Source organism: Corvus moneduloides, chromosome 2 (assembly GCF_009650955.1).
Source record: "Corvus moneduloides isolate bCorMon1 chromosome 2, bCorMon1.pri, whole genome shotgun sequence".
NCBI classification, from domain to species: Eukaryota; Metazoa; Chordata; class Aves; order Passeriformes; family Corvidae; genus Corvus; species Corvus moneduloides.
In genome coordinates, this window is record NC_045477.1 from 1,659,411 (window position 1) to 1,687,004 (window position 27,594).

Sequence of the window (27,594 nt, forward strand, 5' to 3'; positions counted from 1 at the left end):
TGCAGCCAGCGAGGCTTTTCTTCCGAGGCGTATTTGCTGTATCTGCCACCTGGGTGACATTAAATTAATCACCATGGGCTGGGCAGGGAAGGTGCAGCAACCTCCCGGCCTGGGATGCTCTGCATTTTTCCCCTGCTTTTCCCCTGCTGCTGGGCCATCCTTGCAGATACAACTGGAGTAGATTGGGGAATGTGGAATATTTCAAACTCTACTCGATAACGTGGTTCCAGTTATAATTTTTACTTCAGCATTTCTGGGCTGAAACCTCCTTGCTGTGACTTTGCAAAGGGGAATGGGCTGATTTTATTCCACATATAAACTGAATCTCATTGACCTCAGGAAGCTCTGCCGTTATCAGTGTGTCCACAGGGCTGGATTCCTTAATCAAGACACCAATGAGTGCATTTATTGTTACTCTGTAATGCTACCACATTCATTTCACTCCCCAGTCTCTCCTCATCTGCCAGTGAGCAAAGTGTTGTGGAAAATCACTTCATCAGGAAGGAATCAAAGGCCATTGCGAAATTTTCCTTGGAGTAATCCCTTAATCTGGCAGTTTTCTGAAGAAGCCGTGCATCTGTGATGTGCAGACATCTCATTGCTAGGGAACAAAGCTCGCCTGTAGTTACTGCTTGATGTTAAATTCAAGCTTAAACAACACTGCTGTAACTGTTGCTCCTGCATGACACAGCCTTCACATTTGGTTGACATTAAATTGTTTAAACCCAGCATTTATTGTTTCCCCAAACAATGCTGCCATTCTCAGATTTTAAAGTGCTGCTAACTGTGCTTTTTCTTCTTAGACTTCCTCAGCTTTTCCATCCCAGACCCTGCTGAGGAGTGTGTGGGGTGGGTTTATCATCTCCAGCCAGCTCCAGTGGCAAGTGAGGCGAAATTTTGACTCTCCTGGGTGTTGGATGCTTATTTGTGAAAATTTATGCTCATCAAGGCAGAGGCATCAGCAAACCTCATATTCTACTCTGTTCCTGAAATGTTTTGAAATTTCTGATAGCCCAAATATTTCAAGGCAGTGGATATGTTAGAGAATGTGTGTAACGCCCACCCTCCTTAGTTTGACATGATGGGGGAAGAGCAGGATTTTTCCTGCCCAAGAGGATTTCCGATTTCTTGAAGCACGCACGAAAAAAAAGGCTATTTAATTATTTTCTGTAGGTAAATGCATTTGCCAGCACGGCTGTAACCAGTGAAGCTATTTCAGTCCATGCGAAAATGCAAATCTAATTCAGTTCAGCAAATTAAACTGCCTTGTAGGTGCAGCCTAGATCAGCTCTCAGAATAGAATAAAGGACTTGGGCCAGTATAAATGCGTCTTCATGAGGATTTTGTGCTGTTGCAGCTACAACAAACCGGGCTGTGCTTTCCTTTCCCGTGTTCTCCAGTGACATGACTATGCCAGCAATGCTTTTAAGAGCAAGCCCGACTTAGGCAGGTCTTGTGTGAGTCTGTCAAACAGCCCCCAGCAAAAGCAAACAAGCTCTCACTGGTGAGACAAGGAGGGAACTGGCTACAGCCTACATCAGGCTCCACTGAAGGCTAACATGAAGGAGATTTAGGCCACTGGACTGGATTCAGGATACTCAGGCAAAACCCATGGTCATGTGAATTGTGTCAAAAAGCAGCTTGCCCCAAAGGTAAAGGCTCTCCTCTGGAGTCTCAAAAACATATGTGCCAAAAACTTATCTTTTAGTAGCTCAGGTCTTGAGTAACAAATTCTTTCCATTCTTTGAAGCACTTTCCTGGCATTCAGCTGAAATTGAATGCGAATTGTAGGATCCATTTTTCCTGGCGCTGAAAAAAATCCACCATCTTTGTGTTTTCCACCACACAGCCCCACAACAGGCCAGGTCTTCAGGGGAGCAGAGCTGGGACTGTCTGGATAACACCAGGTCAAACCTCATTCCTCAACTTGGTTCTCCTAAAGAACCCTCCATCATCACTGACATTAAAAAAAAATTTATTCTCCCTCAGAAGAGACAGATGGAAACACCTGGGCAATAAGTTTAGTTACTTTATGAAGTTGCATTTTCTGCTCTCTGACACAGTGTTCCTCTTCAGGCCAGGGTACTAAAACAAATCTCTGCTAAGTCTAAACTGAATTTTGTCCCCTCCTGATTTAGCAAGGTCCTTTACAAAGCTTTTGTTTGGGCTGCATGACCGGGAGCTGCTCCCTGTTCTTGGAAATTAACCCCTAATCATCCACACTAGCAACTTTGTCGCTCCACAGTCATCAGAACAACCCTTTCCAGTGGGAAGCTCTTTCCCAGGATCTCATGGGAACGTAGCATGCAAATCTTGGCTTCATTTTCTGGTTTTTTTTTTTTTTTTTAACAAATAACCAGGGATGCCAAACACACAAGCCCTGCAGTAGCTCGGAGCTCAGAGCAGGTTCACTGCAGGCCCCACGCTGGAGGGGGTTTTGATTGTTCTGTGGCTCAGGGACAGCCCTGCTTCCCCATGGAAATTCCTGGAGCTGGGAAGGGGAACCTGGCTAGAGAGGCTGCTTTGCAAAGCCCCAAAGTGATGTCACCACTTTGCTTTAAACCACCCGATGTTGCCAGTATCTCCATCTCCTCCTTCAAGCCTTGACACGCCCCCTCAATATTCGAAAGTGAAATTGCCAAACTGCCCTGAGCAGCCCAGAGCCTGTTACACACCTGTCAAACATTCTGTCCATGTCAGCCATGAGCCTTCATCCAGAGGCTCTCCAGAGCTCATCTCGCAGCAGGAGAGCCCAGCTGCAAACCCTGCTCCTGTCCTTCCAGGACTGGGGGTGTCTCCAGCAGAATGGAGTCAGCACCTGTCTCCTCCTCTGGGCTACACCCCACTCTCTCATTCATTCCTTGCAGTCATGCAAGTGATGAGAACATCTGTGGCACAGACTTAAATAATATCAGCCTACTGATTTTTCAAGTCAGACCAACAGGAATCTGATTTAAACCCTGGAATAAATTTGTAAGTAAATGGCTTAGCCTCCCTAAAGCCAGTGTCCTCATGTGGGCAATATCCATCACTTCAGCCTGAGCTTTGGGAACAGGATTATACAGATTTTTGTCCCCATGCAAATGGCAGCATTAGCCCTGAATTGCCTGGCTTTTGCTAGCTTAGATCAGATTCAAAATTATTTTATGCAGGATTTTGACATTTATATTCTTTAATGCCTCTGACTGACCCTCTTGTCTGCCAGGCAGCTGTTCCTCTGTTGGCTCTCCTTTCTGACATCAGCTATTATGCCTTTAAAAGTGCAAATAAATAAAATTATAAATTAAAAGAGTGAAGAGGAAACATGTGCAGAGGACTTCTTAAAATTTTTTTTGTAGTCATCAAAGGCAGCTGACCCCCTCTATGCTTCCATGTTGTGCTTTGCATTTGTTCCAGCAGAAGGACAATGAGAAATGGAAAACACCAGTGTTCATTATTTTAGCGTCTCCCCAAATGTGTGTATTGGTTCACCAGGAGAAAAAAAGGAGATGGACTTTGCACTGCATTTAATTCACTTCTAAGTCTGCCCAGGCCTGATACTGAAATCTAATCTCCAACATAAGTTTCAAGTTTCCACAATTAACAATTCCACAAAAGTCCTCTTACCTCCCTTTTTGCCCTCTCCCTCTCTCTTCCCTTTTCCTCACAGTTTCATCTCTGTGAAAAACCTCTCACCAAAGCTTCACCTCTGGGGTTAATTCAACATGTAATTAAGACTCAGATTAAACACAAGAAGGCAAATTTTTCTTTGGTCTCAGGTTTAACCAGGGCTGTCCTGAGCCAGGATGGGTATAGGTATTCCGTTCGAAAGACAAATTAGAAAATATTCTGTTAACTTGTGCTGCTTGACAGAGAAATTTTAAATCAGAATATCTGAATTTCAGTTGTTTTCTTCCATCATCTCCAGTTTTGTACATGAAAAATCATACGAAGTGGCAGCAGACAAATTGTTTGGGACAAGCATATTGTCTTAGTTATACTGAAAAAAAATATATTTGGTGCACAATTAAAATGGCCACTGCTTTCAGTTTGCCTGATTATAATCTTTACCATATGACTTCCCTCTTGGAACGTGCAGCTCCTTTTTGTGTGTTTGTAGGAAAATATCTTATAACTGAGGGCAGCTAATATTGGAGAAAATACTAATTTCCAACTGGAATATGTGTGAAGGATCATAAGATGGGAGAAACTCAGATTTGCAGCATTATGACACAAAAATACAATGTATTAAAGATGACAGATTCAGCAACTTCTTAGCCTCTGGGTGTTTAAATTCAGATGTTGTCCAGGGGTCTGGAATCTCATCAGCTGCTGGTCCTGGGCTGCAATAGCACCAAGGAGGATCCTTTATCCCAGTGAGGTTGTCAAGCACAGAGTCCAGGCAGAGGGACTGTAGGAAACTGCACTTCTCTTGCCCAACATTAAATCCGTTTTGCACAAGCCTCTCTTGCACTGTTGTGGGCTTTAAACTCACCTGCAACGCTGCTTCCTACAGTCCCTCTGCCCCAGGCATCGGGAGCACAAAGAGGTGCTAAAACACCCCGTGCACAGCACCACCTGTGAACCTGTTAACTGTGTTTTGGCTTCCCTTCTGTCCTGTTCTGCGTTCCGAGGGGGAATATTGGGCATGAGTAAGTGTTTGGAGCTGTTTTGCTAGGAAAGCATGGGATAGATCACCGTGGAAGGGACAGCCAGCGGGTGCAATCTCCTGGGCTGTTCTTCTGCCTCCACATGTTGTAACAGAGAGCTCTGCTTGTGCAGAACAGGGCAAAATGCAAATATTCAAGCTAAATGAGGCTGCTGCTGAATGCTCTCTTACACTTCTGTTGTAGCCTGGACATGTCCGAGGGATCCGCCTGCCAGGAGATCCCTTTGCTATATTTGGGTGACCTTTGCTAGGGATGAAACTTCACCTAATTACACCCCCTGTGCCTCGAGGGTTCAGCAGCCGTGGCCACATCCCACAGGACTGATCTCTGCTCCAAATGGTGCTTGGCAGGCAGGTCTGCCACTCCAGGGGCTGAGCAGCCTTCCAGGTGGATGAGCTGGGATAACACCGGGCTGTGGGAGCAGAGCTGGGCGAACAATTTCACAGGGAGCCGATAAACAGAGCCCAGCCAGAACTCTGGGACTGTCTGCTGAGCAGCCTGGGTTATTCCTCTGAAGATGCCTTTCTGAATTTCTCCAAGAGTATTTACTTCTCCATTCCCTAATTTCCCTAGTGGGTTAAGATATTTTGTCCAAAATACCTCTATTTGTCCTACAAAATTCAATAAATCATCACTTTGCTTCTGTTGACCCACTTGTGATGTGAAAATGATAAAAGCAAAAGTCTCACTTGTTACAGAAACATCTCCAGGGTTTGGAGATGTTGATTTGAATGAGTTTTGAGGTTTTTTCCCACTTACTGTTAGGACAATTTCAAGCAGTAAGTCATATTATTATTTGAGCAGCACCAGAGGAAAAGAGCTACTCCACATTTCCTAGTTAGACCATTGGCCGTGCTCACCCAGCAGATACCATAATTTCACATCTCATCAACCTGGCAGGCTCCAGCATAGTTCTTCTCTTCAAACTCCCAGTTATTTTCTAGCCTACGTGGTGAATAAAATATATATGTACATATACATATATAAAAATAGTTATTTCTTGTATTTATAAATACTCTTAACTGTTTATAAAACCAAAAAGGGACTGGCTGCCTCCTGAACAATGTTAGCAATAAAATATTCCCCAGCATTCCTGCACATCAAAGCAATGCCCAGCGAAGTGTGACATGATGAGAACTCTGTGATTCAGAGGGGCCAGGACTTTATCCACGGAATAAAACGGGAACTATTTCTGCAGAGACAGAGTCCAAACATTGGCATAGGAAGTTGTAATAGATTTTTACATGACACAAAGCCAAAAGGATCCAGAAATGACTGATGTCTCAAATTCCATAGCAAAAATCCGACAGAGCCCAACAGAAGATTTTCCCTTGACTGCAGTGGTGATGAGACCAGGTATGAGGGAACAAAAATCAGTTTTTGATGCTTAGTATCCGTTTTAACATAATGAAACGTGCTACCAACAGCATTCGAACAGCTCCTTCACACAGTGCTTCTTGGAAAAGTAGCATCAGGAGAAAATCAGAGAGGAAAAGGGAAACCTCTGACTGCTCATGAACGGCTCTGGATTTTCACTGCTCCCTTCCCACCAGAGTAAGGCAAAACTGCTGCTTTTGTATGTATTTTATTGGTTCTAAACACGACTGACAGCACTGCTCCCTCTGCAAGCTGTTACTACAACCAGTGGCATCAGTTTGGTTGCACTCCATTTTCTGAAAGAGATGAGTTAGTGGTTAAGTAATAAAATACAGAATGACCTCTTTTAAGGTGGTGTGGGATATTATGGGGAGAGTTCTCCAAACCTCTTCACTAACACAGGTAATGAGTTGCCTTTTGCTTAATATTTTCCTCAGATTCCAAGCTGTTTCTGCTCCATGGACTGGTTTTAGTCCAGTGAAATAAAGACACTCCATTTCCAAAATTTATAGGGTTCATTTATTACCTCTAGTAACATATTATACTGTATAAATACTCTATCCTTGTTATATGTCCTTTTAAAAAAGCGATAACTTAGAAGATCACATTAGACAAGAAGTATAAAAATAAATACGCTCATTATATGCATTTATTACAAATTATAACCCTTCCCAGAAGGGAAAGAAATATGAAATACTTATGAAGTATATAAAATCTATAGTAATATATTTTACTATATACATATGGAAAGCCATATTCTCTTATGGTCTATGGACTGGCACAATCTTCAATGATGTGAATGCTGGCGTTTTGCTGTGGATGGACCTGCAATCCCTCAGCTTTGCCTTCCCACCTGATCAGTGACTGAGCTCTACAAACCCAGCAGAGGCCACAGAGGATGTTCCCATTTGTAATGGGATTCTTTTTTTTTTTCCTTTTTAACTCATGTAATATCCATTGGCTAGGGTAAGGCCAAAGGTCTGAGTGTGAAAGCACGACTGGAATGCTCACACACTCCATGAATCTGTTCTGCAGGAAGGCAGCACCAAGCCGGAATCAGAAAAGCCAGCAGAAGGTAGGCAGAAGGCACAAAGAGCAACTACTCAGACTCGGATTTCTGCTTTTCCAAGCCTCTGGATTACACATGTCACCACAACGGCACTGGAGTGGCTGAGAGAAATGGACAGGCACATTGGGATGACATAAAGGTACTTTAAAAGAAACATGAAACTCTAGTGATTTGTGGAGTTGATATTTGTTCTTGGTATTTCTTACTCTTGACAGGTAGAGAATATGGCTTTATTTTTATATAAAACTATTCTCTGAAACAATAGCAGCCATGAATGACATAGTTAAAGCTCCTTTTCCAATCTTTTTTTTTTGCCCTTTGTGAGGTAGGTAAGCCCTGACCAATTATTTTAAGCTTTTTCTCTCCCCTTCCTACACGTGGGGATTTGATCAGTACCACAAGATAAATCCAAAAGAAGGGAGAAATAACGGAACCCCAAAATGTTTGCCTGAATGTGTCTCACTGCTCACGTTTGGCTTAATTTGTAACAGGCTGAAAAAAAGGCAATTGTGATGCCTTTGGGCCTTATCTGCTGAAGGCAAATGAGTGACATGGGTCTGCTATCCCATCCAATTTTCAGTTGGCAGGGGATTTTTGGGATGCAAAGCCAACTCAAGCTGTTTGCACTGTCCCACCTCAATGGATCCTCACCATGAATTTTTTACGCAAAAACACGCGCGCTGCCTCTAGCCCTCTTTTGTGTTTTTCAGTGCACTGGTCTGAAGGAAAAAATAAAATAATAAAAAAAACTTTCTCGCTTTCCCAAGTCGTCCTATCTAGCTGCAGTCCGTGGCGTTGCAGAAGTCTATCAGGTGCTTGGGTTTCTTGGAGGGCTCACAGCTTTCCTGGGGCAGCACGCTGCCGTCCGAAGAGACACATTTCAACAACCTCTTCTTGAAGCCCTTCCCACACGTCTTGGAGCAGGGGGACCAGTCCCCCAGCTGCCACTGCGGGCAGGGCACGTCGGCGCAGGGCCGCAGGTTGCTGGGCTTCAGCTCGCGGGCGCAGTCGGCGGCCGGCCGGCCCCGCGGGTCCCGGCACTCCACCGCCCGCCGCTGCCAGCCCGAGCCGCACGACTTGGAGCACTCGCCCCACTCCTCGATCACCCACTCCGAGGAGATGATCTCCCTGATGGCGTTGAAGGATTCCTTCTTCCTGCCGGGCGCCTTGTCCGTGCCGGGCTGCGCCGGCTTCTTCACGAAATAGGTGAACTTGATCTTGGGCTGCGGCAGGTCCCCCACCGTCAGCACCTGGATGGTCAGGGGCTCCTTCAGGGGGCTGAAGCTGCGGATGCGCTCCAGGGCGGCCGAGGAGCCGCTGTAGCGCAGCACGCTGCCCTTGTAGGTGATGTCCTGCTCCAGCGTGGACAGGGTGTAGTCACCGTTGAGGATGTAGGTGCCGTCGGCGGCTTTGATGGCCAGGAAGCTGCCGTCGTGCCTCGCGCCCCGGTGGTTCCGCTGCTTCACCTCGATGTTGGTGGCCCCCGCCGGGATGGTGACCACGTCGTGGTAGCCAGGTCTGCCCGGGAGAAAAGACAAACACTGAATCTTCTGCTCTTCCCTGGGAAGGGAAAAAGCCTCCGAGCACAAGACTAAACTTTGTCTGAAGTCAAGGCATTTAACTCATTAGTGGATGAATCCCACATTGGCAGAGGGGCTTTCTTTTGTGCTGGGATCTCCCTGCAAGTTATCCCCAATCAGACAGATAAATAAACGCTCAGTTCTAATGACAAACTCAGGCAACATCCACTGGAAAGCCAGAGCTTCCACCCACAAAGCACCCACACGGAGATGGTGAAGCAGCAGCCCTACACTCACTTGGCTCTAACGAGGGTGCCAGACACTTTCTTGCAGGTGGAGCCGTTGCCCCCGCAGATGCCGCACTTGTCGAACTTCTTGTTGGAGCCGATGGTGCGGTCACAGCCGGCCTTCACACACTGCCCCTGCACGCACACCGACGTGGAGTCGGGGCTGCACGGGGTGCCATCCACCACCTTGGGGACACAAGGAGTCTGGTTACAACATGCACAGTGCTCTGAAACTGCCTAACACAAAATATGGACAGGTGGAAAACTTGCAGCACTGGTCATTTTCAGGGCTTTTGGAATTAAAAACCAGAGTAGCCCACAGGTAGCTGGAGGTATGTGGTGCTACTTCATCTCACTTGCAAAAATGATGCCATGGTGAGAAGAGAAAACGATCTCAGTCTTCATTAATACACCCCCCCAAAAAAAACCTACAAAACTGTTTTACTGATTTCATATAAAAAAGCCCCATTGCTTTCTAGTGTCACCAGAAGGCAGCCATGTCCTCAAAGCACACTGCCAGGGTTGCTTTTAATGCTGTTCAGCACATCCTTTATTTCTAGGAGTGCTGTTCCACAAAAACCCTCTGTGTCATCGCCCTGGTAGTTCCTGGCTCTCACCATCTGATGACAGCAAATTCAAGTAGCTATGCAAGATGAACATTTTTCCTCGTGTTTATTTTAAGCTGTCAGCATATTAGTAACCAGTATGAGAAAGCACCAATGTTCTGGCAAAGATCCCTCAGAGTTTTCCAAACCTATCTCAATGCAATCAGATTGGTAGAAGGAGAGGGAAGGAAACCAGGGTGGAGTGGGAGTAGAGGAGGTGGAAGAATTGTGCCAGAACACTTAAAACATGCCTGCAATGATCCAGCTGTACTTGGAGGAATAATCCAGTTTAAATATGAGAAAGACATAACTTCAGATTTCTACACTGCATGACTCTTCACATAAAGAGAGAAAATAAAAATCCTCCTCATGATCAGAGGGAAGGGGTGCAGTTTCAAAATACCTTTGGCTGTAGAACAAAGAAGTATCCCGTTCCTTTGGCTCGGCAAACCAGCTTGCATCTGTCCTTTGGAGACACACCGGCAAACTTGGGTGTCCACTCCACTGCAGGTCCACTTCCAAAGGGAGACTTGGAAAACTCGTTGTGCTTTTCACACTGTTCCTCCCTGAACGTTTTGCCTGCAGGCAAAGACAGGTGGGCATGAGACCATCTCTGTCCGTGCTCTTCCTCCACAACACACCAATCCCGGGTGTCAAAAATGGGGAAAAATTACCGTTGTTGTCTGGGCAGTCCTCGATGTTACAGGACCTGTACTGCACCCGCTTCCCTTCGCAGTATTTGCCCCCGTTCCTCGGGATGGGGTTGTCACACTCCCTGAAGGAATACTGCACTCCCCCGCCACAGCTGCGGGAGCACTCGCCCCATGCCCCCCAGGACCCCCAGCTCCCATGCACTGGAGTCTGGAACGACAACAAAAGCAGGACACAAGTTAAGACAGGAAAATCCATACAAAGCCACACCACAAAAACCATCATCATGCTCCTTTTCACCCAAACTCGTTAAAAAGCCTGCCCTAAGTTTGTTTATTAGCATTGAATCAACCCCTTCTAACAGATCCCTTCCATTGCAGCATTCTCCCAGCGGCTCCGCAACCCAAGCTGCGCCGATTTCTTTTTCACTACTTACATCATAATGCTTCTTCTCAGTCTTATTCACACACTTGCCATTCATGCACCACTTCCCTTCCCCGCAGCTGGTGCCGTCTGCCCAGGGGAAGTGTTTGGTTTGGCACACGAGCAGCCCTCCGGAGGTGCCGGTGCACCACAGCGTCGTGCACGTACTGGCTGCGTCGGGGCAGTGCTTGGACTCATCTCCAAACGTGAACTGGCACTGCCTGTTGGCATCGTACAGCGTGCCGGGCAAGTCAGAAGGGAGCTGGATGGGCCTGTGGGGCTTGTCCAACAAACACTCCCCTGAAAAAGTCGGAAAAAAAAAGAAAAAAAACACCAAGTCAGATGATGCTGTGGGTTCAGTTTTAAAAGGGATCTGCATTTGCTTTCTAACAGAAGCCTTTGAGCCCACTTGTGCCAGCATTTTTGTAAAAGTAAGGCTCTTCTAAACTCACTGACAGCACGCCAAAGGTTAAGTCTGTGCTGAAGCACTCTCGTTGAAAAAAAAGCAAAGCAGTAAAGCACAAGAGCTCAAACGCCACATGAATGGAAAGCTTAATAACCTTACCATGACCGTTATCCAAAAATGTTGTAATCATGTAGGCACTGCATGGAGACCAGGGCTGGCTGCGGTCCAGGTTGGAGAGCATGGATGCCATCATGTGGAAATCCCGGCTCATTCCATTGATGCCAGCACACTGCTTTGCATCGTCATGAGGCATGTTAAACACGTGGCCTTCGAGAAAGGGAGAAAGGGAAAGTCTGTGACTTTAGGAAGTCTGTCCTACGCATTACCAACAGTATTTTAAATATTGCTCTAGAGCTGCTCATAGCCCGGTCTGTAATTAATAACCCGAATCTGAACGCTCCCAGCTTTCAAGCAGATGGCACTGGATCTTCTTTCCCCTTTTTTTTCCTGCAGGCACACACACAGCTCTTGCAGACAATGCTGTGCAGGCCGGATTTGCTTTCCAGAGTCCAACCCTGCTCCAAGGCAGGGCTTTGCCTCCTCCCGACTGCTCCGGGGAGGTGCAGGCTGGGCTTTACGGCATCAAGCTGGCTTCAATTAATCCCAGGGAATAGCTTTGCAAAGTTTCAAGTACCTAATTCGTGGGCTGTTGTGAAGGCAGCCTGCAAACCATCGTCTTCTATGATAGAGCAACTGCGGTTTAGATCACAAACTGTTCCCACATCAGCCATCCCAAGAGTATCACATGTCTTGGCACCGCACAGGTCCTGTAAAAAAAGGCAGTTTCGTTATTAATCAGATCAGAGACTTAACCTTGGCAAGAGCCATCCAGCCCTGGCAGTTTGCCTTTACTTATGGAAAGAGCATAAATATTCAGCACTTCCATGGGTATGATGGCAAAAATCTGTCTCTGGAACACAGGCGAGGGTTACACGTAGAAATAAAATGCATAATTTCCATCTGAAATCTGCTAAAAATATATGGGGCAGGAACACAGTGCACAAACTGTGAGTTCAGAAAGACAGTGCACAAACTGTGAGTTTCACCCGACATGGTGCAAACAGCAAAAAAAAAAATCAACAAAATAAAAAGCAGCTCAGCTGCTTTTAGCCTGCTTCACTGCAGCCGTGGTGACACACGACTGCCTCTGGACGCTTTTTTTTGGAGGTCTGCTGGCAGAGGGGGCAGGGAGCAGTGGGGCTGGATGTGACCTCGGTGTCCCTCACCTGCCTGGTGAAGAGGATGGCCGTGTCGTAGTGCTCGGCGTGCCGGTCGCTGGGCGGGTTGTGCTGCTTCTGCCAGCTGCAGAAGTTCCTCAGAGTCAGGGCGGCGTTGGAGGAGATATCCGGGCCCTTGCGCTCCTCGTAAATGACCATGATCTTCACCACCACGAGGCTGATGGAGTTGCGGATGCTGGGGTGCTTGTACAGCTTGGCGGCCACGGAGAGCAGGGTCAGCAGGTAGTGCTTCAGCCCGCTGCCGTGGAACTCGGCCATGGACTGGTCTGCCACCAGCAGGGTCTCCACGTAGCGGGGGCTGGACACGAACCTCTTCTTCCTCCTGCTTCTCGTTTCTGCGTTAAAAATAAGGGAAGGGAACGCGCAGGTGAGCACAGCAAGAGACCACGGTTTAAAAAAGCCCAGACCCACTCAAGATGTGCACCCAAGGTTTGTGCTCCCGCCCCCGAAGCCCGGCGATCCCGCAACCAGGCGGGCACCTCGAGGTGGGCACCTCGGGGTGGGCTGCGGGGCAAGCAGCGGCCAGGCATCCCCGCCAGACGCCCCTCTCCTCCCCGTCCCTGCGGAGGCCGGCGCGGCATCCCCACGGTACCTGCGGGCTCGGCGGGCTCCGGCCCCTCCGCCTCGGCCCCCGCCTCGGCCACGGCGCAGCGGGCGGCAGGGGCGGCCCGCGGGACGCCGCGGAGGCGCAGGAGGTGCGGCCCGTGGCGGTGCGCGGTGCCGGGCGCCGGCTGGATGAGGTACTGGCGGCCCCGCAGCGAGAAGGCGCCGCGCAGCCCCGCGCACAGGCTGAGCGCGGCCGCCGAGCCGGGGTCCCGGTTCACGGTGCCGGAGTAGAAGCAGCGGGAGAGGTCGTCCTCGGGCGGCGGCGGCGGCCCGCCCAGGTACTGCAGGGTGAAGTCCGGGGCCAGGAAGCTGCTGTCGGGCTCCAGCTCCAGCGTCAGGCGCTCCCCGAAGGCCTCCAGGCGGAAGCGCTCGCGGGCGCCGGGCGCGCCCAGGCGCCGCGGCAGCACCAGCGCCCTGCGCTCGGCGCTGCACAGCCCCAGCAGCGCCGCCAGCACCGGCGCCAGCGCCGGCAGCCGCCCCCCGCTCCTCATCGCTCGGCGCAGCCCTTCTCCTCTCTTTATTTCACTTTATATGGAAGTGGATATGGAGATGTGGGTTTTTGCTTTCAGGTTTTGGGGGGTATCTGAGTCTTTCTGCCGGCAGAGGACCGCGCGGGAGCCGCGTCCCGCGGTCACTGGAGAGGCGGCGTCGGCTTCCCCATGGCCGGGGCGCGGCGGCGATGCCGGGGAGCGCGGCTCTGCGGGGGCAGCGCTGCCCCTCGCTCCGTCCCTCTGTCTTCTGTCCTGCTCTGGCTGCCGCTTCTCCTGCCCGCCTCCTCCTCAGCCTTCCCCGGCAGCAGCAGCGGCGGGCGGGGAGGACGCTCCGGCGAGTCTCCGGCAGCCCCGGGACGGTCCCGCCTGCACTTCCAGGGCGCCGAGGAGCCTCCCGTGCTTTGCGGAGCGGAGCGCCGCGGGCCCGTCCGCCTCCGCCGTGCGGGTGAATGCGGGAGCGGGGCTCGCCGCCGCCCTTTATGGGGTCCAGCCGTGCCGCCCCCAGCCCGGCGCTGCCGCCGCGCCCGCGCCGCTGAGATCACTGCGTGCGTAACGCGCCCGCGGGCGGCCCCCGCCGCGCCGCCCTCCCGCCGCCCCCGACGGGGCGGGACGGCTCCGACACGGCCCGGGGTCGGCCCCCGCTGCCGGCCCCCGCTGCCGCAGCGGGCTGGGCTGCGCCCCTTCCCTGCCCCGGGGGTGCTTTGTGCCCGGCTCCGAGCGCTGCGCCCCGCGGGGACCGCTCGTGGGAGCGCCGGGATGCGCTGCGGGTCCGTTCCCTGCCCCGCGGGGCTCGGGGAGCGGCAGGTGGACGGTCTGGAGCTCCTGGGGCGGGGGGGGGGGGGGGGGAGAGGGGGGAAGGGACACACCCCTGCGCGCCTTCGTGGCTTTTCCTTCTATTTTTCTTCTTCTTCTTTTTTTTTTTTAATTTTAATCCCCCCCCCCCCTTTTCCCCCTTCCCCCTTTCCAAGCAATTCCTGCCCTTTCTCGGCCCTAATAGCTGCAGTCGGTCATGCACCTGTACTTCTGAGAAATGGTTCCTTTCCAATCACTTAAACAGGGGCGTTTACGTAGGTGCAGCCAATGTTTTGCTTTGAAGCCATAACCCAAGCATGGTGGTGCTGCTAATCCCCTTAATTCCTATGTGTGCAGCCCCAGCTTTCTGCTTCTGAAGGCCTTTTTGGAGGAGGAGGGCAAAGAAGTGGCGTAAATAAAACCAGAATGTGTGTACCTGTTAGTGACAACTCCTGGGCTTCCCAGTTAAGCAAAGACGCTTGTGTGTCTGTCAACACATCATTCAATACAGGTGTGAAACTCGGAGGCTGAAAACAGAAGGCACAAAACCTTGGGATAGGGCAAACGTTTCTAAAATTTTATGTATCCACTGTTTTCTTGGGATGGAGCGTCCCATTTATGGCACTAAATCTAATAACCCTAAGGCTTTTCTTCCTAATTTAAACCATGTCAGACAAACTTGGAACCACATGTGTGTGTCAATAGCACAGTCTGACTGCCTGCTAAGTTCTGACAATACATCCATTTCCCATGGCGTTCTGTAAATCTTGCAAGTTTAGAATTGCTCATTGTTTGAAGTTGTGCAAAAAAAAAAAAAACCATATGGGAAGATGAACCCAGTTTCCCAGCTACTTGCTCAACAAAAGTGCTCTTGGTCCCACAGAGTGATGAGCAAAATCAGAACTAGGCCTCAAATGTGGGATTTTCTTTGGGACACAGCAGGAAATGCTGGATTGACTTCCAGAGGCTGCGACTGCTGCCCTTTAATACTTCAGCAGCAGCAAAGTCCATTCAGTTATGAATAATTTTTCACTTGAGTTGGAAATGTGTGTCAGTCTCTACCCTTATCTTTGAGATCTGTCTGTGCCCAGCTCTGCTGGGCTTTTCCTAGGATAGAACACAACAAAGGTACTATTCATTCATGCTGTTAATTAATTGGTGTTGCACGTGATACCTAATATAGGGAATTACCAGTTTAAAAGCCTCGAAATAGAAACGTGGAGTGGAAAGGAAAGCATCTTCGTAATTTTTTTTTGAACTAGCATTGGTTCAAGATAGAAACTCTTGCTAATAGCTGAATTAAAAATATGAAAACCTCCTTGTTTGTCAGCATAGTCAGTGTCACTCGGATCAGCAAGGACCAGAGCAAGGCCACCAAAGGTGTGTCCACGCAGCTGCCAGCTGCGCCTTTGGTTTTGCTGCTGGTTTTTGGTGTTAATTCTCCGATTTGAAAAGATCCTGACCACCTTAAAACAGCTTTTTCAGGCTGAAAAGTCTTCCCCATATCCCACCAGGTGGCACTCGCCTATAAAAATTTGTTCTGGGAGTTTCGTGGTTGATCTCCAGCTTTCCTGGTGCAAAGGCTTACATTTTTGCAGCGAGCTTTACAGTTCCCTGATTAGCACAGAAGTTTTCCTGGCCTTTATGTAATATCCAGGGAAGTGTTTCAGCAAAGAACTCAATTGTTCTGTTGCACTACCTGAACACAAATCGTGTTGGGAAGCAACTTCTGCAACAGGTTTGCTGGCTGTCACACCTGGATCACCACCTGGATCATCTTGTAAGTGCTTGACGTGCTTCCTCTGACCAACCCCAGTGAGTTTAGCTGGATTATTCAGGACACTGAAGCCTCTGTACACATATTTTTAAGCTGCATTGTACCAAATCTGTGCCAGCTCCAATCACAGTTTATGTGAATTAAGAAACGCACTGACCTTTCTCAGGATTTCACTTAGAGAAAGACCCAGAAAAGGCATAAAATTTGTCTTTTGAAAGAAACTTCTAGTGCTTGGAGAAAAAACCAAATCCAGTCAGGGATGCAAGATGCTGTAACTCCAAGTAAGCCACCAGATAGCGCCACCACATCATCGTTTTGGGGTCAGATCATCGTATTTTGCTCTGCAAGAATAGTTTTTACGGCTCAGACCCAGGCGCTGTCGGTCTCTGAGCAGGATTAACAATACTGAAGCTTTAATTTCTTCACCACTGTTTGCATAAACGGCTGCTTCCAAAATCTAAAAATCTAAAAATGCAACACAAACAACTACCCCAACCTTATTTGTTTAAATGCTGCAGAATGATTGCTTGTTTCAGAAACTGTTATAATTTAAGAATTAAAACAGCAGATGGCACATTAGGCCCATTGAATAGGGGATAAAAGACTTGATGCTGTTGAAAAAGTCCTCTGAGAAACACTTCCAAGATTATTTCTGGAGATTGTTTCTCTATGATGTCTTTGTGTTACGTGTGATTAATTTATATTTTTCCATTTATTGTTCATTTTGAGGCCATTAACCGTTGGGTTTTGTTAGTAGGATAACAGGGCTAAGAGAGAAAACCTCTAATTTTGCCTGTTTTGATAATCAGCAGAAATATTAAAAAGCAAAACAATGTCCATCGTCACCTTAATGAGAAGTACACATTTTTATTTTGGAGGAGAATCATGGGATTTAACATGGTGATGCGTTTCTTTGTAATTTCTGCTTGTACATTGCTGGTTATCAAAGTTGCCTTAAAAAAAATAGATGCAGAAATTTGGGCAGCCTCCAAATTTTATTGCTAAATAGCCCACAGAGGCCTCTCTGCACTCAAAATGAGCTGCTCCCTATTCTTTCTACTTTCCATTATAAGCTCTTATCAAAATGGGATTCAGCAGGAACTTGGGCTGACACTCCTGGCTTCGTGAGTCAAATACTTTGCTATTTAAAAAGGAGGTGGTTTGCGTGAGAATGTGAATTCAGACCTGGCCATATCCCACATAAATCCACGGTAAGTGGTTTAAAAGAGTTGAGGTCTGACTCTGTGTCTCACTTGCTGGTAGTAGAAGTATTCCTGCTGAGGAATTTGTGCCACCATCTAAATTTCTTGTGAACAGCTGACTTAAATATGAATTTTCATGGTCAAAACAACTGCCAGGGATCAAATAAAAGCAGTCAGGCAAAACAGAACACTGCATTATGGCATGTCTGCTTTAAAAGTCTTTCACAAGTTAAATACAGCTTTGACGAAGGCTCCAAAGTCCCTTGGCAAATGGCAAGGAGCACATTCATAGTGCCCTGAGCTCCACTGACATTTTGATATTTTTATCACACTGGGATTTCAACAGATCCCACACTTTCTCCTGTGCTGTGGACAGGGGGTTGCACAAGCACTGCAAGACATGATACAGTTTCTGTGGAATTCCTCCTAATGAAAACTCATCACTGCATGTATTAATTTCTTACCTTGGAGACTTCTGTGAGTGATGCCACACTCCTTCCAAAGCCACTGTCCAGTAAGATTTCCATGCTGTCCTGCCTGGATGTGCTGGTCATTCTTTCTGACCAGAGCCCATATAATGCTGATACACCTGCCAAGAAGTTTGAATATTAGCAGCAAGCATTTTCAGTGGAGTTAAATATCAAACTGGGCAGTTGCCTCACCCTGGCTCATCCCCTCTTCCCCCAGCCTTCCTCCTTGTTATGCTGGGTAATCAAAAGTTGGCCATGAGTGTATTTAACGAAGGGCACAAACCTTTAAGGAAAGTGATTAACCACTCTCCACTCTCCAAACAATTTATACACGTGTTTAGACTCATCTAATCCATGCTTTGCTAAAAGCTTGGATGGGCTTTCCTCTTGGTTTGTAGGGATGTGGCTCAAATGAGCAACTCACTGCCATTAAGGAGCATCTCCTAAAATCCCCTAGTGAGTGTTACCCTTCTTTAACTGGTAAAATCCTGAGGTACAAAGAGATTAAGCAATTTCTTAGCAAAAAGACAAAATACCTTTGTTACATCAATGCAATTCTTAGACATTTGCAGAACCTGTAGCTCTGCCAGAATTTTCAGGACGGGGCTCATGATGTTGCTGATCCGTTCTTGCTTTTTGGCAGTTTTATCCACATTTTGATCAGAACATTGGTTGCTACCTCTTTTTTTTCCTCATGCTTCCAATCCCCCTTGTTTCCTAGCGTTAGGCTCCAATTTCAGATTGCTTTTTGCTTCTCTTTTAATGTTGGGGATGAAGTACATGGGAAATCTTTGCTTGCCATCAGGTACAAGGGCATGTAAGTCAGTAAGACTTGTTTAGGTGTCTTGGGATGGAACAAAGTCCAAAAAGCTCTCCCTAAATCCTGGATTTAGGTCTCCCTAAAGCCACATAATTTCCATATGTCAACACTGATATGCTCTTTTAATCACAAGGTCAGCTGAGCTGGAGGCAAGACATCACCACATATTTTGCCTGACATAGCAGGATGCCTAATATTTCCATTTTATCAATGAAAAGAGTGAAATAAAAGGTTGTAACACTCATCTTAGGCAAAGAACTGCAGGATATTGTGGTGGGCTGACCTTGGCTGGATGTCAGCTGATCCCTCATTCCTCCTCCAGAACAGGAGGATGAAAACAAGATAGAAAAGCTGATGAATTGACATAAAGGCGGGGAGATCAATTACCAGTTACTGCCATAAGCAAAGCGGAGTTATCTTGGGGCAAGTTAATTTAATTTATTGCCAATTAGAGTGGGATGGTGAGAAGAAAAGACAAGATCTAACCCCTGCTTGCATTAGTTTTTCCCCCCTTAGTTCCTGCCTCCTCTGCCTCGCTCCCATGTGGTGCAGGAGGATGGGGAATGGAGGGCTGTCCTAAGCCCGCGAGAGCTCCTCTTTCATGCCGTATGATTTTCCCGAGCCATGCCAGAACCTACCACCAGGAACTGACAAAATAGATCAAGCTGTTCCATCAGGTTTGAGTCGACGCTGCCCCTTCCTGGCTGTCCCTCGCTGACACGTCCCCAAGGAGGTGTGTGAGGTGAGGAAGCCTCTGGCTGCCCAGGCGGGTGTTGCGGGCAGAGGAGCTGAGCAGTGGCAGCCAGAGCCTCCCTTTGCTGCTGCCTCCCGTTTTTGGAAGGTTTGACCTCTCTGGCTGTCCCAGTTGCCTGCAGAGGCCTGGTTGTGTCTCCCTGGCTGAGCTCAGGGAGCCCCTCTGGCACAAAACCTCTCTTGCACAACTGCAATTCCCACTGTTAATACCTTCCCCCCAGGAGCAGCCCCCCCCGCGGCAATGGGACACGGAGCTGGGGCACAAAATAGGAACAATGGGGACTCAGCAGACACGTAGGCCCCGCTCCTGGGAATATTTATAGTCAGGCTTAACTCAGCATCGTGCTAACCCCTCACAGGATCCAAAGCTTCATAAAAACTTGGCCGAAATGCTCTGTTTACAAATGATATCCAGAGGAAGCATGTGCAGTGTCTTCCACAAGAAATGAAGCTTTCAAACAAAACACCCATCCATCGCCCATGTCAGCTTGTCCCGCAGACACAGCAGGAAATCAACAGACAGTAGTAAACCCACGCAAACAGAATTTCTATTTTCACTCTTGCTGCTCTTAGGTCTTCTGAAAGAAACATTGTTGCTGCTTAAGACCAAACATCAAAAAGTTGGTTGACAAAACATGTAACTTCCATTTAGCATGACTCAATTTCTCCTCTTGCTTTGATACGCAAAACCCTTATGCAAAGCCCTTGCTGTTGGGGACCTAAGAAAAGAGGGAAGAGGTGAAATAGGCATGGGGAAAGCTTTTGCCAGTATTATTATATCTAGCAGTTAATCTCAGTATTTTGACTCATTCTCTCCTAGTTGTTTCTCACCTTCTGTTTAATTGGAGGATTAGAAGTTTTAATTCCAAATATATTTCGATATGCTGTTAAAATATTGCAGGGAGAAAGATGCATCATTGTTTCACATGGAATATTTTTTAGCATAATAATTAATTTAATTGCCTGCACAAGCTCAGCCATCCTTTCTGACCATAAGATGGACATGACTGGAAGGTGGACATCATATCCCCTTTCCCTCTGGCATTGCCCTCTCTTGTTGGGAAAGAGGCCTGGCTCTTGTGCCCGGTTTGGATCCATGGGGAACACAGCTGAGGCAACCCCAAATTCTTTGGGTTGCAGCTGGCTCTGCCTGCCTCTGTTGCATGCTGGGCAGAGGGACATCTGCACGTCCCTTGGGAAATGCAAGTGGGCAAGAGGATGCAAAGTCCTCTCTGTGGCTGATCCGGGCTGGTTTGGGCTCTGTGGAGGTGCTGGTTGAGGTCATGTGCCTGCTGATGGGCTGATCCTCAGGGCAGAGTTGGGCTAGTCCCCGTTAAGTGTGGGATTTAACGAGGAATGTGGATTGGAGGAGACTTCTTGGGCTTCTGAGGCTGACATTCCAATTATTTCAATTATGCCAGAAACCATTCTGCTTATATGTTATGTGTCTTCAAAGCCGTCTAGGGAAGCCCCTTCCCTGAGACCTCCAAGCTCCCAGAGTAGAACAGCACAATTTCCAAGCTTCCCTGACCCACTTTTCCTTTCTTGATTATTTAAAAATCTCAGAAGCTTTTGCTCAATACCATTTATGAACTGCGTGTGGTATAAAAATCCCCGCTCCAGTGCAAATATGCACAGCTGTCACATAGAACACACTTTTTAAAACCAAGGCACCATCAGGTATTTTAGCAAACAGGTAAAAATTTTCCACTTTATAAAAACATACATTTATGTAATCCTAGTGATGCCAGCTGAGCTGGCTTTGCTTTATATGGTAAATACACCAGCTAAAACAGGTTGTGCAAGAAATTGCTAATAAGGCAGAAAAGTGAACCCAAATTTAACTGAGAGGGCCCTGCCAGCTTTGCAATTTGGATTTCAAAGCTCTCCAAGAAAAATATTCTCTTTTTACCTCCTCAAAAGGATCCAAACTCAAACATGGTGTCGGAAACGAATTGAAACGCTATGAACACTCCAGCTATGACATCAGGCACTCACAAACTGCAAGCAGTGACAACATTAACTCGTGATTTTTGCTTCAGGGAGGGCACGTGTGTAGATGTGCTTTCCAGCAGGAGGGATGGAGACAGAGGGCTGTAAAATTGAATTTGATGAATTTCAGGACTGCATTACGTGTATCTACCTCGCACCCCAGCAATGGAAAGGACGCGCTGGTGAAGGAAGCAGCTTCCAGACCCCTGTCCCTAAAACGCCGCAAACCATCCGTGCACAAACGCCCTGCCTGGGCTTGTTTCAACATCCGAACAAATTTGCAAGCAGTTTTGATTATCCAAGAGTAGGGGAATGCAAGCCTTCTGACACTTCTAGAAAGCCTCCAACAAGCACTTGGAGCAGGAATCAGTGCCTGGGGAACATTACCACACAGAGATAAGTTTAATTACAGACATCAGCATTTTGCTGGAGAGGCTGCCTTGTCCAAAATTTTGCTCTATATGTCATTTCAACCCTCAGAGATAGCACAAAAAGGATCAGCTGGTGTTCTAGACTCCAGGGCCAAGTGGTGTAAATAAATGCTGCTCCACACATGAGTAATTCCTTTGGCTCTGTGTGTGCTGCCTCTGGGTCAGGGAACACAGGAAAAATGCTGACCTGGTCTTTGTACTCCTAAGGGGTGCTCAAAGCCCAGCTATCTCCAAGACCTCTGCTCTCCCTACCAGGTGGAATTAGGCTTTGCTACGGGAAGTGTCTCATTTGTCCAGGAGTTGGGGCAGAAAGGCCTCTCACCCCATTAAGGCAAAAGAAAAAGCATTACCTACTCCAGTACACTCAATTTCTTCTCACTAGGGTGAAATTAGTTGACCACCAACCTTTTCAAAGGGACATTGTAATCTAATCCTATTTAAAATCCTATTAGAAGCATTGGTTTATGGCTAGATTTTGTAATTTTCATGTACCAGGTAGCATGGGAGCAGTATTTTATGTACACTTTTAATTCTGTGTTGTCAGAGCAGGCGTTACTTTGGATTTCCGGATGCTTGGGTTTTGTCTGGTTTTGACATAGATCTACTTTTAGAGCTAGCAAGGAATATTGAATTAAGACCGAATATAAACAATTAAATTAATGAGCATATTGTTGATCGTACATTAAGAGTCAGGAGGAAGAAATTTGGTGCTATAGGGTGTGACTGAACACATAGATAATTATCTTATAAAGTAGCACAAACATTGGCCAGAGCTGGAAAAAAGCAGTGCTTCTAAAGAGGAAAATATTTTGCTGCTGGGGATTTGTGTGCTAAGAAGGGGCTGGAGCAGGCGGTTCTTTATGTAGCATGGAAACACTCCCAGCCATTCCTGCTCCCATTGAGTTTTTTGTCATCCCTGCGCTCTCTAGAAACAAGTGACACGTGGCTTCCCAGGCACAGAAATGGTGGCAAGTCTATAGTTGCTTTGATTAAGCTGTTCTGTAGTATTAGGACCACCCAAAAGATGGCACTAAACAACTTTTAGTCCTGCTCACATGCACCCACACACACGAAATAATACTCAGAAATAGCTCACTAGCTTAATTCTGTAATTTTGTGGGCAAAAGTAGGAATCATTTTAGATAATTCTATGTTAGACCCAACAGGAAAATTGAGGAGACTTTTATATAAGCAGGTAAACTTTGCACTGCAAATACGACTTCCCATGGCCCACATGAAAGCATTCATGCTCTTGTAAACATGACAATGTGACATTTGGTGAGCTGTGAAAGGGGCTTAAGATTACCCAGGAGTTAGGCACTGCACTTAAAATATTTATTTCTTTAGAAGCTGTACATTGACCTTTATAAATCTGTGGTTATTGGGCCCAAAGTATTTTTATTTATGTGGGTGCAATGTGGAGCCATCTCACCAAAGCCCACGGAGCTCTGTGGAATGATGAGGGTTAGCAAGGGGCTGATGGCCACTACCTTTTTTAATAGGTAGGGCTGATTGTTTTGATTTTTAAATTAGCTTATTTTCTGCAATAGGAAGAACAAGACATGTTTTTGCTAGTCACTTTTCATTTTATGATGTAATAGTTGAAGGAGGAAAAAGAAAATCCTTTCATATTTATAACCTCTAAAAGCTCAGAAGTGGCCTCTAATTTACACCAAACCATAAAGATGAGAGTGTTCCGAGAAAATGCTGGAGGAGGAATCCTCACATCCTGTGGGAGTAATTTTCTACAATTACTTCAGTTTCATGATTCTAATCAAATACATGTTAATAATAAACGATATGAATGAAAGAACACTGAGCACCACCTTTGCTTGGAGCAGAAATCATTTGGGTAGCAAAAGAAGTTGAGAGATCCAACACCTTCCACAAATATTTGACTCCCCTTTTTATGAGGCTCCTCTTTTGAATGTGGTTGCCTGTAAAACTACAGCTAAAGTAGGAGGATAAAAAGAAACTTCCCAGGAACTAGACAGAAAAGCTTGCACCAGTTGCTCCAAAGCTTGTCCCCTCCATGAGTTGAGCAATTCACTCACTTCTGCCTTTCTTACTGCCTAACTATCTGGTTATAATCAAAATAAGAAACTTGGATGTTGGGGTTCTCTTCAGGGAATGAGCTGGAGCACATTCAAGAGGATTGAGTGCCACCTGCAGAAAAACTGCACAGACATGAAAGCAGCAGCTGGCTCAATTACACTTATTCACCACGGAGTAAAGAAGGCCAAAAAAAGAGAGATAGTGGAAATACACACACAGCAACTGGGTGAGGAGCTGGGCTCCCTTTGTGCTGGTAGCACAGCAACAAGGGTTCCCCACCGAGAGATTCTGCACAATGCAGAACAGTCAAAGCCTCTGTGTATTTCATGGTTACATTTTGGATCTCACAGTCCCAGCTCCTTGAAGCTAAAGGCTTGCCAATATTGGATGTGCAATAGGGATACTGAGTTCTAATAACCACTGCTAATATATAATTCAATAGACTCTAAAAGCTCTGTAGTTACAGTTTTGATGTTGTGTATCAAGGCCAAGTGAAGCAAATATTTACCATCTCTCCAAGGCCTTCCTAATTTGATTTTAAACAACTTCACATTTTAATTAAAAAAAACCCAAAACCAAAACAACTGAAAATAAGTTGCAGCATAAATATTAGGTCACTCCACAGGAGTATATCTTGGGCAGGGGTAGGTGAGCAAAGCATTTTTCTGACAATCATTGCAACCTTCACATTCTGAGGGGATTTGAATGCACTGCAGATATTTTCTATAGCAGAGAGGAGGTACAGTTTCTTACTTTGAGCTTGAAGATAACTTTGCAATGAAGTAAGAGCTGGAGGACGTCAAGGGGAGGGATGATAGGGAGGGAAAGAGGCTGAATTGGAACATTACTAATTCTCACAATGGTAGCTCAGTGAAAAAAAATGCTGCAGAACAAACCTGCCTTCATCCAGTCAATTTTTTGGAAAGAATTATGGTCATTTGGAACTGAGTTCTTACTTGAAAACTCTTTGGAAACAGGATACTGCTCCTAAGCACTTTGAGCCCTTTGAGACCTGGAATGAGATTCATCTCACTCAGCCTCAGACATCTGCATTGTGCCTGTCTGCATCTGAACCCTGAGTCCCTTTGTCCCTGGAAAGGAATACATATTTGGAATGTGCAATCCAGCTCACCCACCATGGACATCCCCTGTAGGCTGAAAAGAAGAGCACAAGTGAAGTGCCCGTTCTCTCCCTGCTGAATCCAAAAGGTACCTATAAACACTGTTCAGAAGCACATCCAAAAGTCCTGGGAGAAATCCCTTCCCCAGTGTCAAAATATTTTTTTTACATTCTTGAAAGTCCATTAAACAGTTGCAACAGCTTTATATATTTAGGCTTTAAAAAATAAATAAATAAGAGGAGCAGTGTAATGCAGCCTTGGCAGACAATGTGGCACTGGAATAAATTATGACAGCAGTGTTTGTCTTCATAGATCTGCTCCCAGAGAAGTCAGCCATTGTTCCATAATGCAGCCTGTAGAGCAGTCTGAGCCCAGGGATGGATTTGTCTGGTCAAAGGGAGAAACATTTTCCATCTATAAGGACCTAGACCACTGAGGACAAGCAAGAGCCTGTGGGGCACGGTTCACCTGATCCTAAGGCCAGTGGCAAAAGCCACAAGCATTGTACCTCTTAGGTGCCTGCCTGTCAGTCCTGTTTGATCTCTTCAGTCCTGTTTAGTACCTTTACAGGCGATCTGGATAAGGGGATTGAATGCAGCCTCAATCAGTTGCAGAAGAAACCAAACTGGACAGTTCTGGGCCCCTCACCATGAGGACATTGAGGTTCTGGAGCGTGTCCAGGGAAGGGAACGGAGCTGGGAAGGGGCTGAAGCCCCAGGAGCGGCTGAGGGAGCTGGGAAAGGGGCTGAGCCTGGAGCAAAGGAGGCTCAGGGGGGACCTTGTGGCTCTGCACAAGTCCCTGACAGGAGGGGGCAGCCGGGGGGGTCGGGCTCTGCTCCCAGGGAACAGGGACAGGAGGAGAGGGAACGGCCTCAGGCTGGGCCAAGGGAGGCTCAGGGTGGAGATCGGCAGGAATTTCTCCATGGAAAGGGCGCTCAGGCCTTGGCAGGGGCTGCCCAGGAAGGTTTGGAGTCCCCATCCCTGGAGGTGTCCAAGGAAGGCCTGGAGGTGGCACTCAGTGCTCTGGGCTGAGGACAAAGTGGCATCAGACACAGCTTGGACTCAGTGATCTTGGAGGTCTTTTCCAAGCTCAGCGATTCTGGGATTCTCTGTCAATTAGCAAAGGTGCCTGGGTTGACTAATTAAAGGTGCTGTAGGCAGGGCCAGTGCTCCTGTCTGCAGTGTGGAGCTGCTTCTGTGGATGCAGCTGCAAGAGGTGGCTGGAATGAAAACATAGCTGCAAACGTAAACCTGATGCTGAAAGCAGCTGTAAAAAATCCTGGTAACAGAGGAACAGTTGTTTTATATCACTATTTTGGAGCCTAGAAGCCCACGGTACATTCCTGGCTGTGGTTCTGCTCACTGTGTGACTTAAACCAGGATAATTATGACTTTTATGTCTTCCAGTTGCTTCAGCAGGGAAACAGGGGGAAGGGTATCTGCTGGTACTTATTTGTCACCACTTCATTTGACCTGTGCAAGCCTAGACAAATTCTGAAATCTTGCAGCTCAACTTCACAGTTAAGGGGAACTTGGGGATATTCGATTAGGATTAGGCTTTGAATGGCAGCACTATCTTTTAGCTAGGCTAGGCCTGGATCAAGCCAGCGTAACTTACCTGGGAGAAAGTCCAACCAATGAATTAATCAGTCAATCCTTGGACATGCAAACTTCAATTTACTTCATGGCATCATATGCATGAGCTTCGCCTTCTCATTTCTTTTGCTTCTCCTGTTACTGCAATGTGTTGCTGAACCTGGAAGTAAAACCATGAAAATATTGACCTCAAAGGATTGGATCCTTGTCTCTGCTGTTACCTTCCCCTCTATTTCCCATGATTTCCAGCTTTTATGTGTGTTTGGGTGCCCACACTGTGCTTCTGCCATTTGTTTGCAAAATATCTCATAGGCTGAAGCTACTGTGGTGGAAATTATTAATGACCCCAATGCGTGCCATGCCTAATTAGACCTGGAACTCGTGCCTTATCTTCTCAGAGGCAGCTAAAAATCTCCAAGGGAGTTGAATCATGATGGTTGTGGTGCATTTTGATAAAACTTCCAAATTCAGTCCATATTAGAGAATTCCTGCTTTATAAGCATCTGTTCATTCTTGATTCCCTTCATTTTTGACATTCTTGTAAATTTAAGTTCATTTGCCACACAGGGGCTTGAAAGAACAGCACATTGAGCTGTTTGCTCCAATGCTCTGTTACAATGTTTTCCCATAATAAGAGGGCATGAAAACATCCAGCTATCTGCTGGAAAATGTACTAATTATTTTCTGAGTGGTGAAAGGTCACAGCCGACAAAGCAAGGGAAAGACAAGCAAGATCCACATAGCTCTGCACTGGAATTACACCTTGGGAGGGAAAATAATAGTTATTAATACAGCCCATAAAAGCAATTGTAAAGCTTTTCTAAAAGCATGTTGTCAAACAAGGAATTTAAGACTTATTTTGTGTCACGACCAGGAAGAACTGCCCATAGAAACAGAATTATGGGACTAGCAAAGAACAGGAACATTTTATTTTCCAATTCATTCAGCAAACTTTGATCATCGTGCAGGAAATAGCCCAGACTTGAGAAATCCTGCCACTGACCTCGAAGGTAGAGTAAAACTAAGGGAAAAGGGGAAATAACTCACCAATTTTTTAATTAGTATTATGCCAAGACTTTTAAGAGTTTGAATTCCAAACACATGTTCTAAGAAAGGAAAACATTTTCTTTCACTGAACAGCCCTGGGGGTTCACTACCTTTTTCTCCCCCTCAACTCTCCCTGAGAGGTGTTCTTATTTCTTG

At 46.9% G+C, this 27,594-nt stretch overlaps 1 protein-coding gene and 1 long non-coding RNA gene across 3 annotated transcripts; both read right to left on the reverse strand.

Annotated features, from left to right (window-relative positions):
- Positions 1-6,218: 6,218 nt before the first annotated feature.
- On the reverse strand, positions 6,219-13,883 carry ADAMTS1 (ADAM metallopeptidase with thrombospondin type 1 motif 1). The gene is made up of 9 exons (XM_032095267.1): positions 12,878-13,883; positions 12,274-12,620; positions 11,682-11,814; positions 11,147-11,314; positions 10,595-10,881; positions 10,182-10,368; positions 9,911-10,086; positions 8,913-9,088; positions 6,219-8,613 (listed from the first exon to the last, which is right to left on the reverse strand). The coding sequence occupies exons 1-9, from the start codon at positions 13,380-13,382 to the stop codon at positions 7,872-7,874; spliced, it is 2,721 nt and encodes a 906-aa protein (XP_031951158.1). The 5' UTR covers positions 13,383-13,883; the 3' UTR covers positions 6,219-7,871.
- A 461-nt stretch (positions 13,884-14,344) lies between these two features.
- Positions 14,345-26,924, reverse strand: LOC116437542. Of its 2 annotated transcripts, XR_004237352.1 has the most exons (5): positions 26,414-26,924; positions 21,109-21,290; positions 19,082-19,915; positions 17,618-17,742; positions 14,345-16,292 (listed from the first exon to the last, which is right to left on the reverse strand). It is a non-coding gene; the product is annotated as an uncharacterized LOC116437542 (long non-coding RNA). The 2 variants fall into 2 exon arrangements; XR_004237356.1 differs by lacking the exon at positions 21,109-21,290 and having other exon boundaries at positions 26,414-26,922.
- Between the last annotated feature and the right edge of the window lie 670 nt (positions 26,925-27,594).

Bases quoted from the DNA above. Each gene is read 5' to 3' on its own strand.
- ADAMTS1 (XM_032095267.1), bottom strand. From the start codon at position 13,382: ATGAGGAGCGGGGGGCGGCTGCCGGCGCTGGCGCCGGTGCTGGCGGCG. The intron at 12,621-12,877 runs GTACCGTGGGGA...TTTTTAACGCAG, and splicing joins GGAGCCCGCCGAGCCCGCAG to AAACGAGAAGCAGGAGGAAG. The intron at 10,087-10,181 runs GTAATTTTTCCC...CTTTGCCTGCAG, and splicing joins GGACTGCCCAGACAACAACG to GCAAAACGTTCAGGGAGGAA.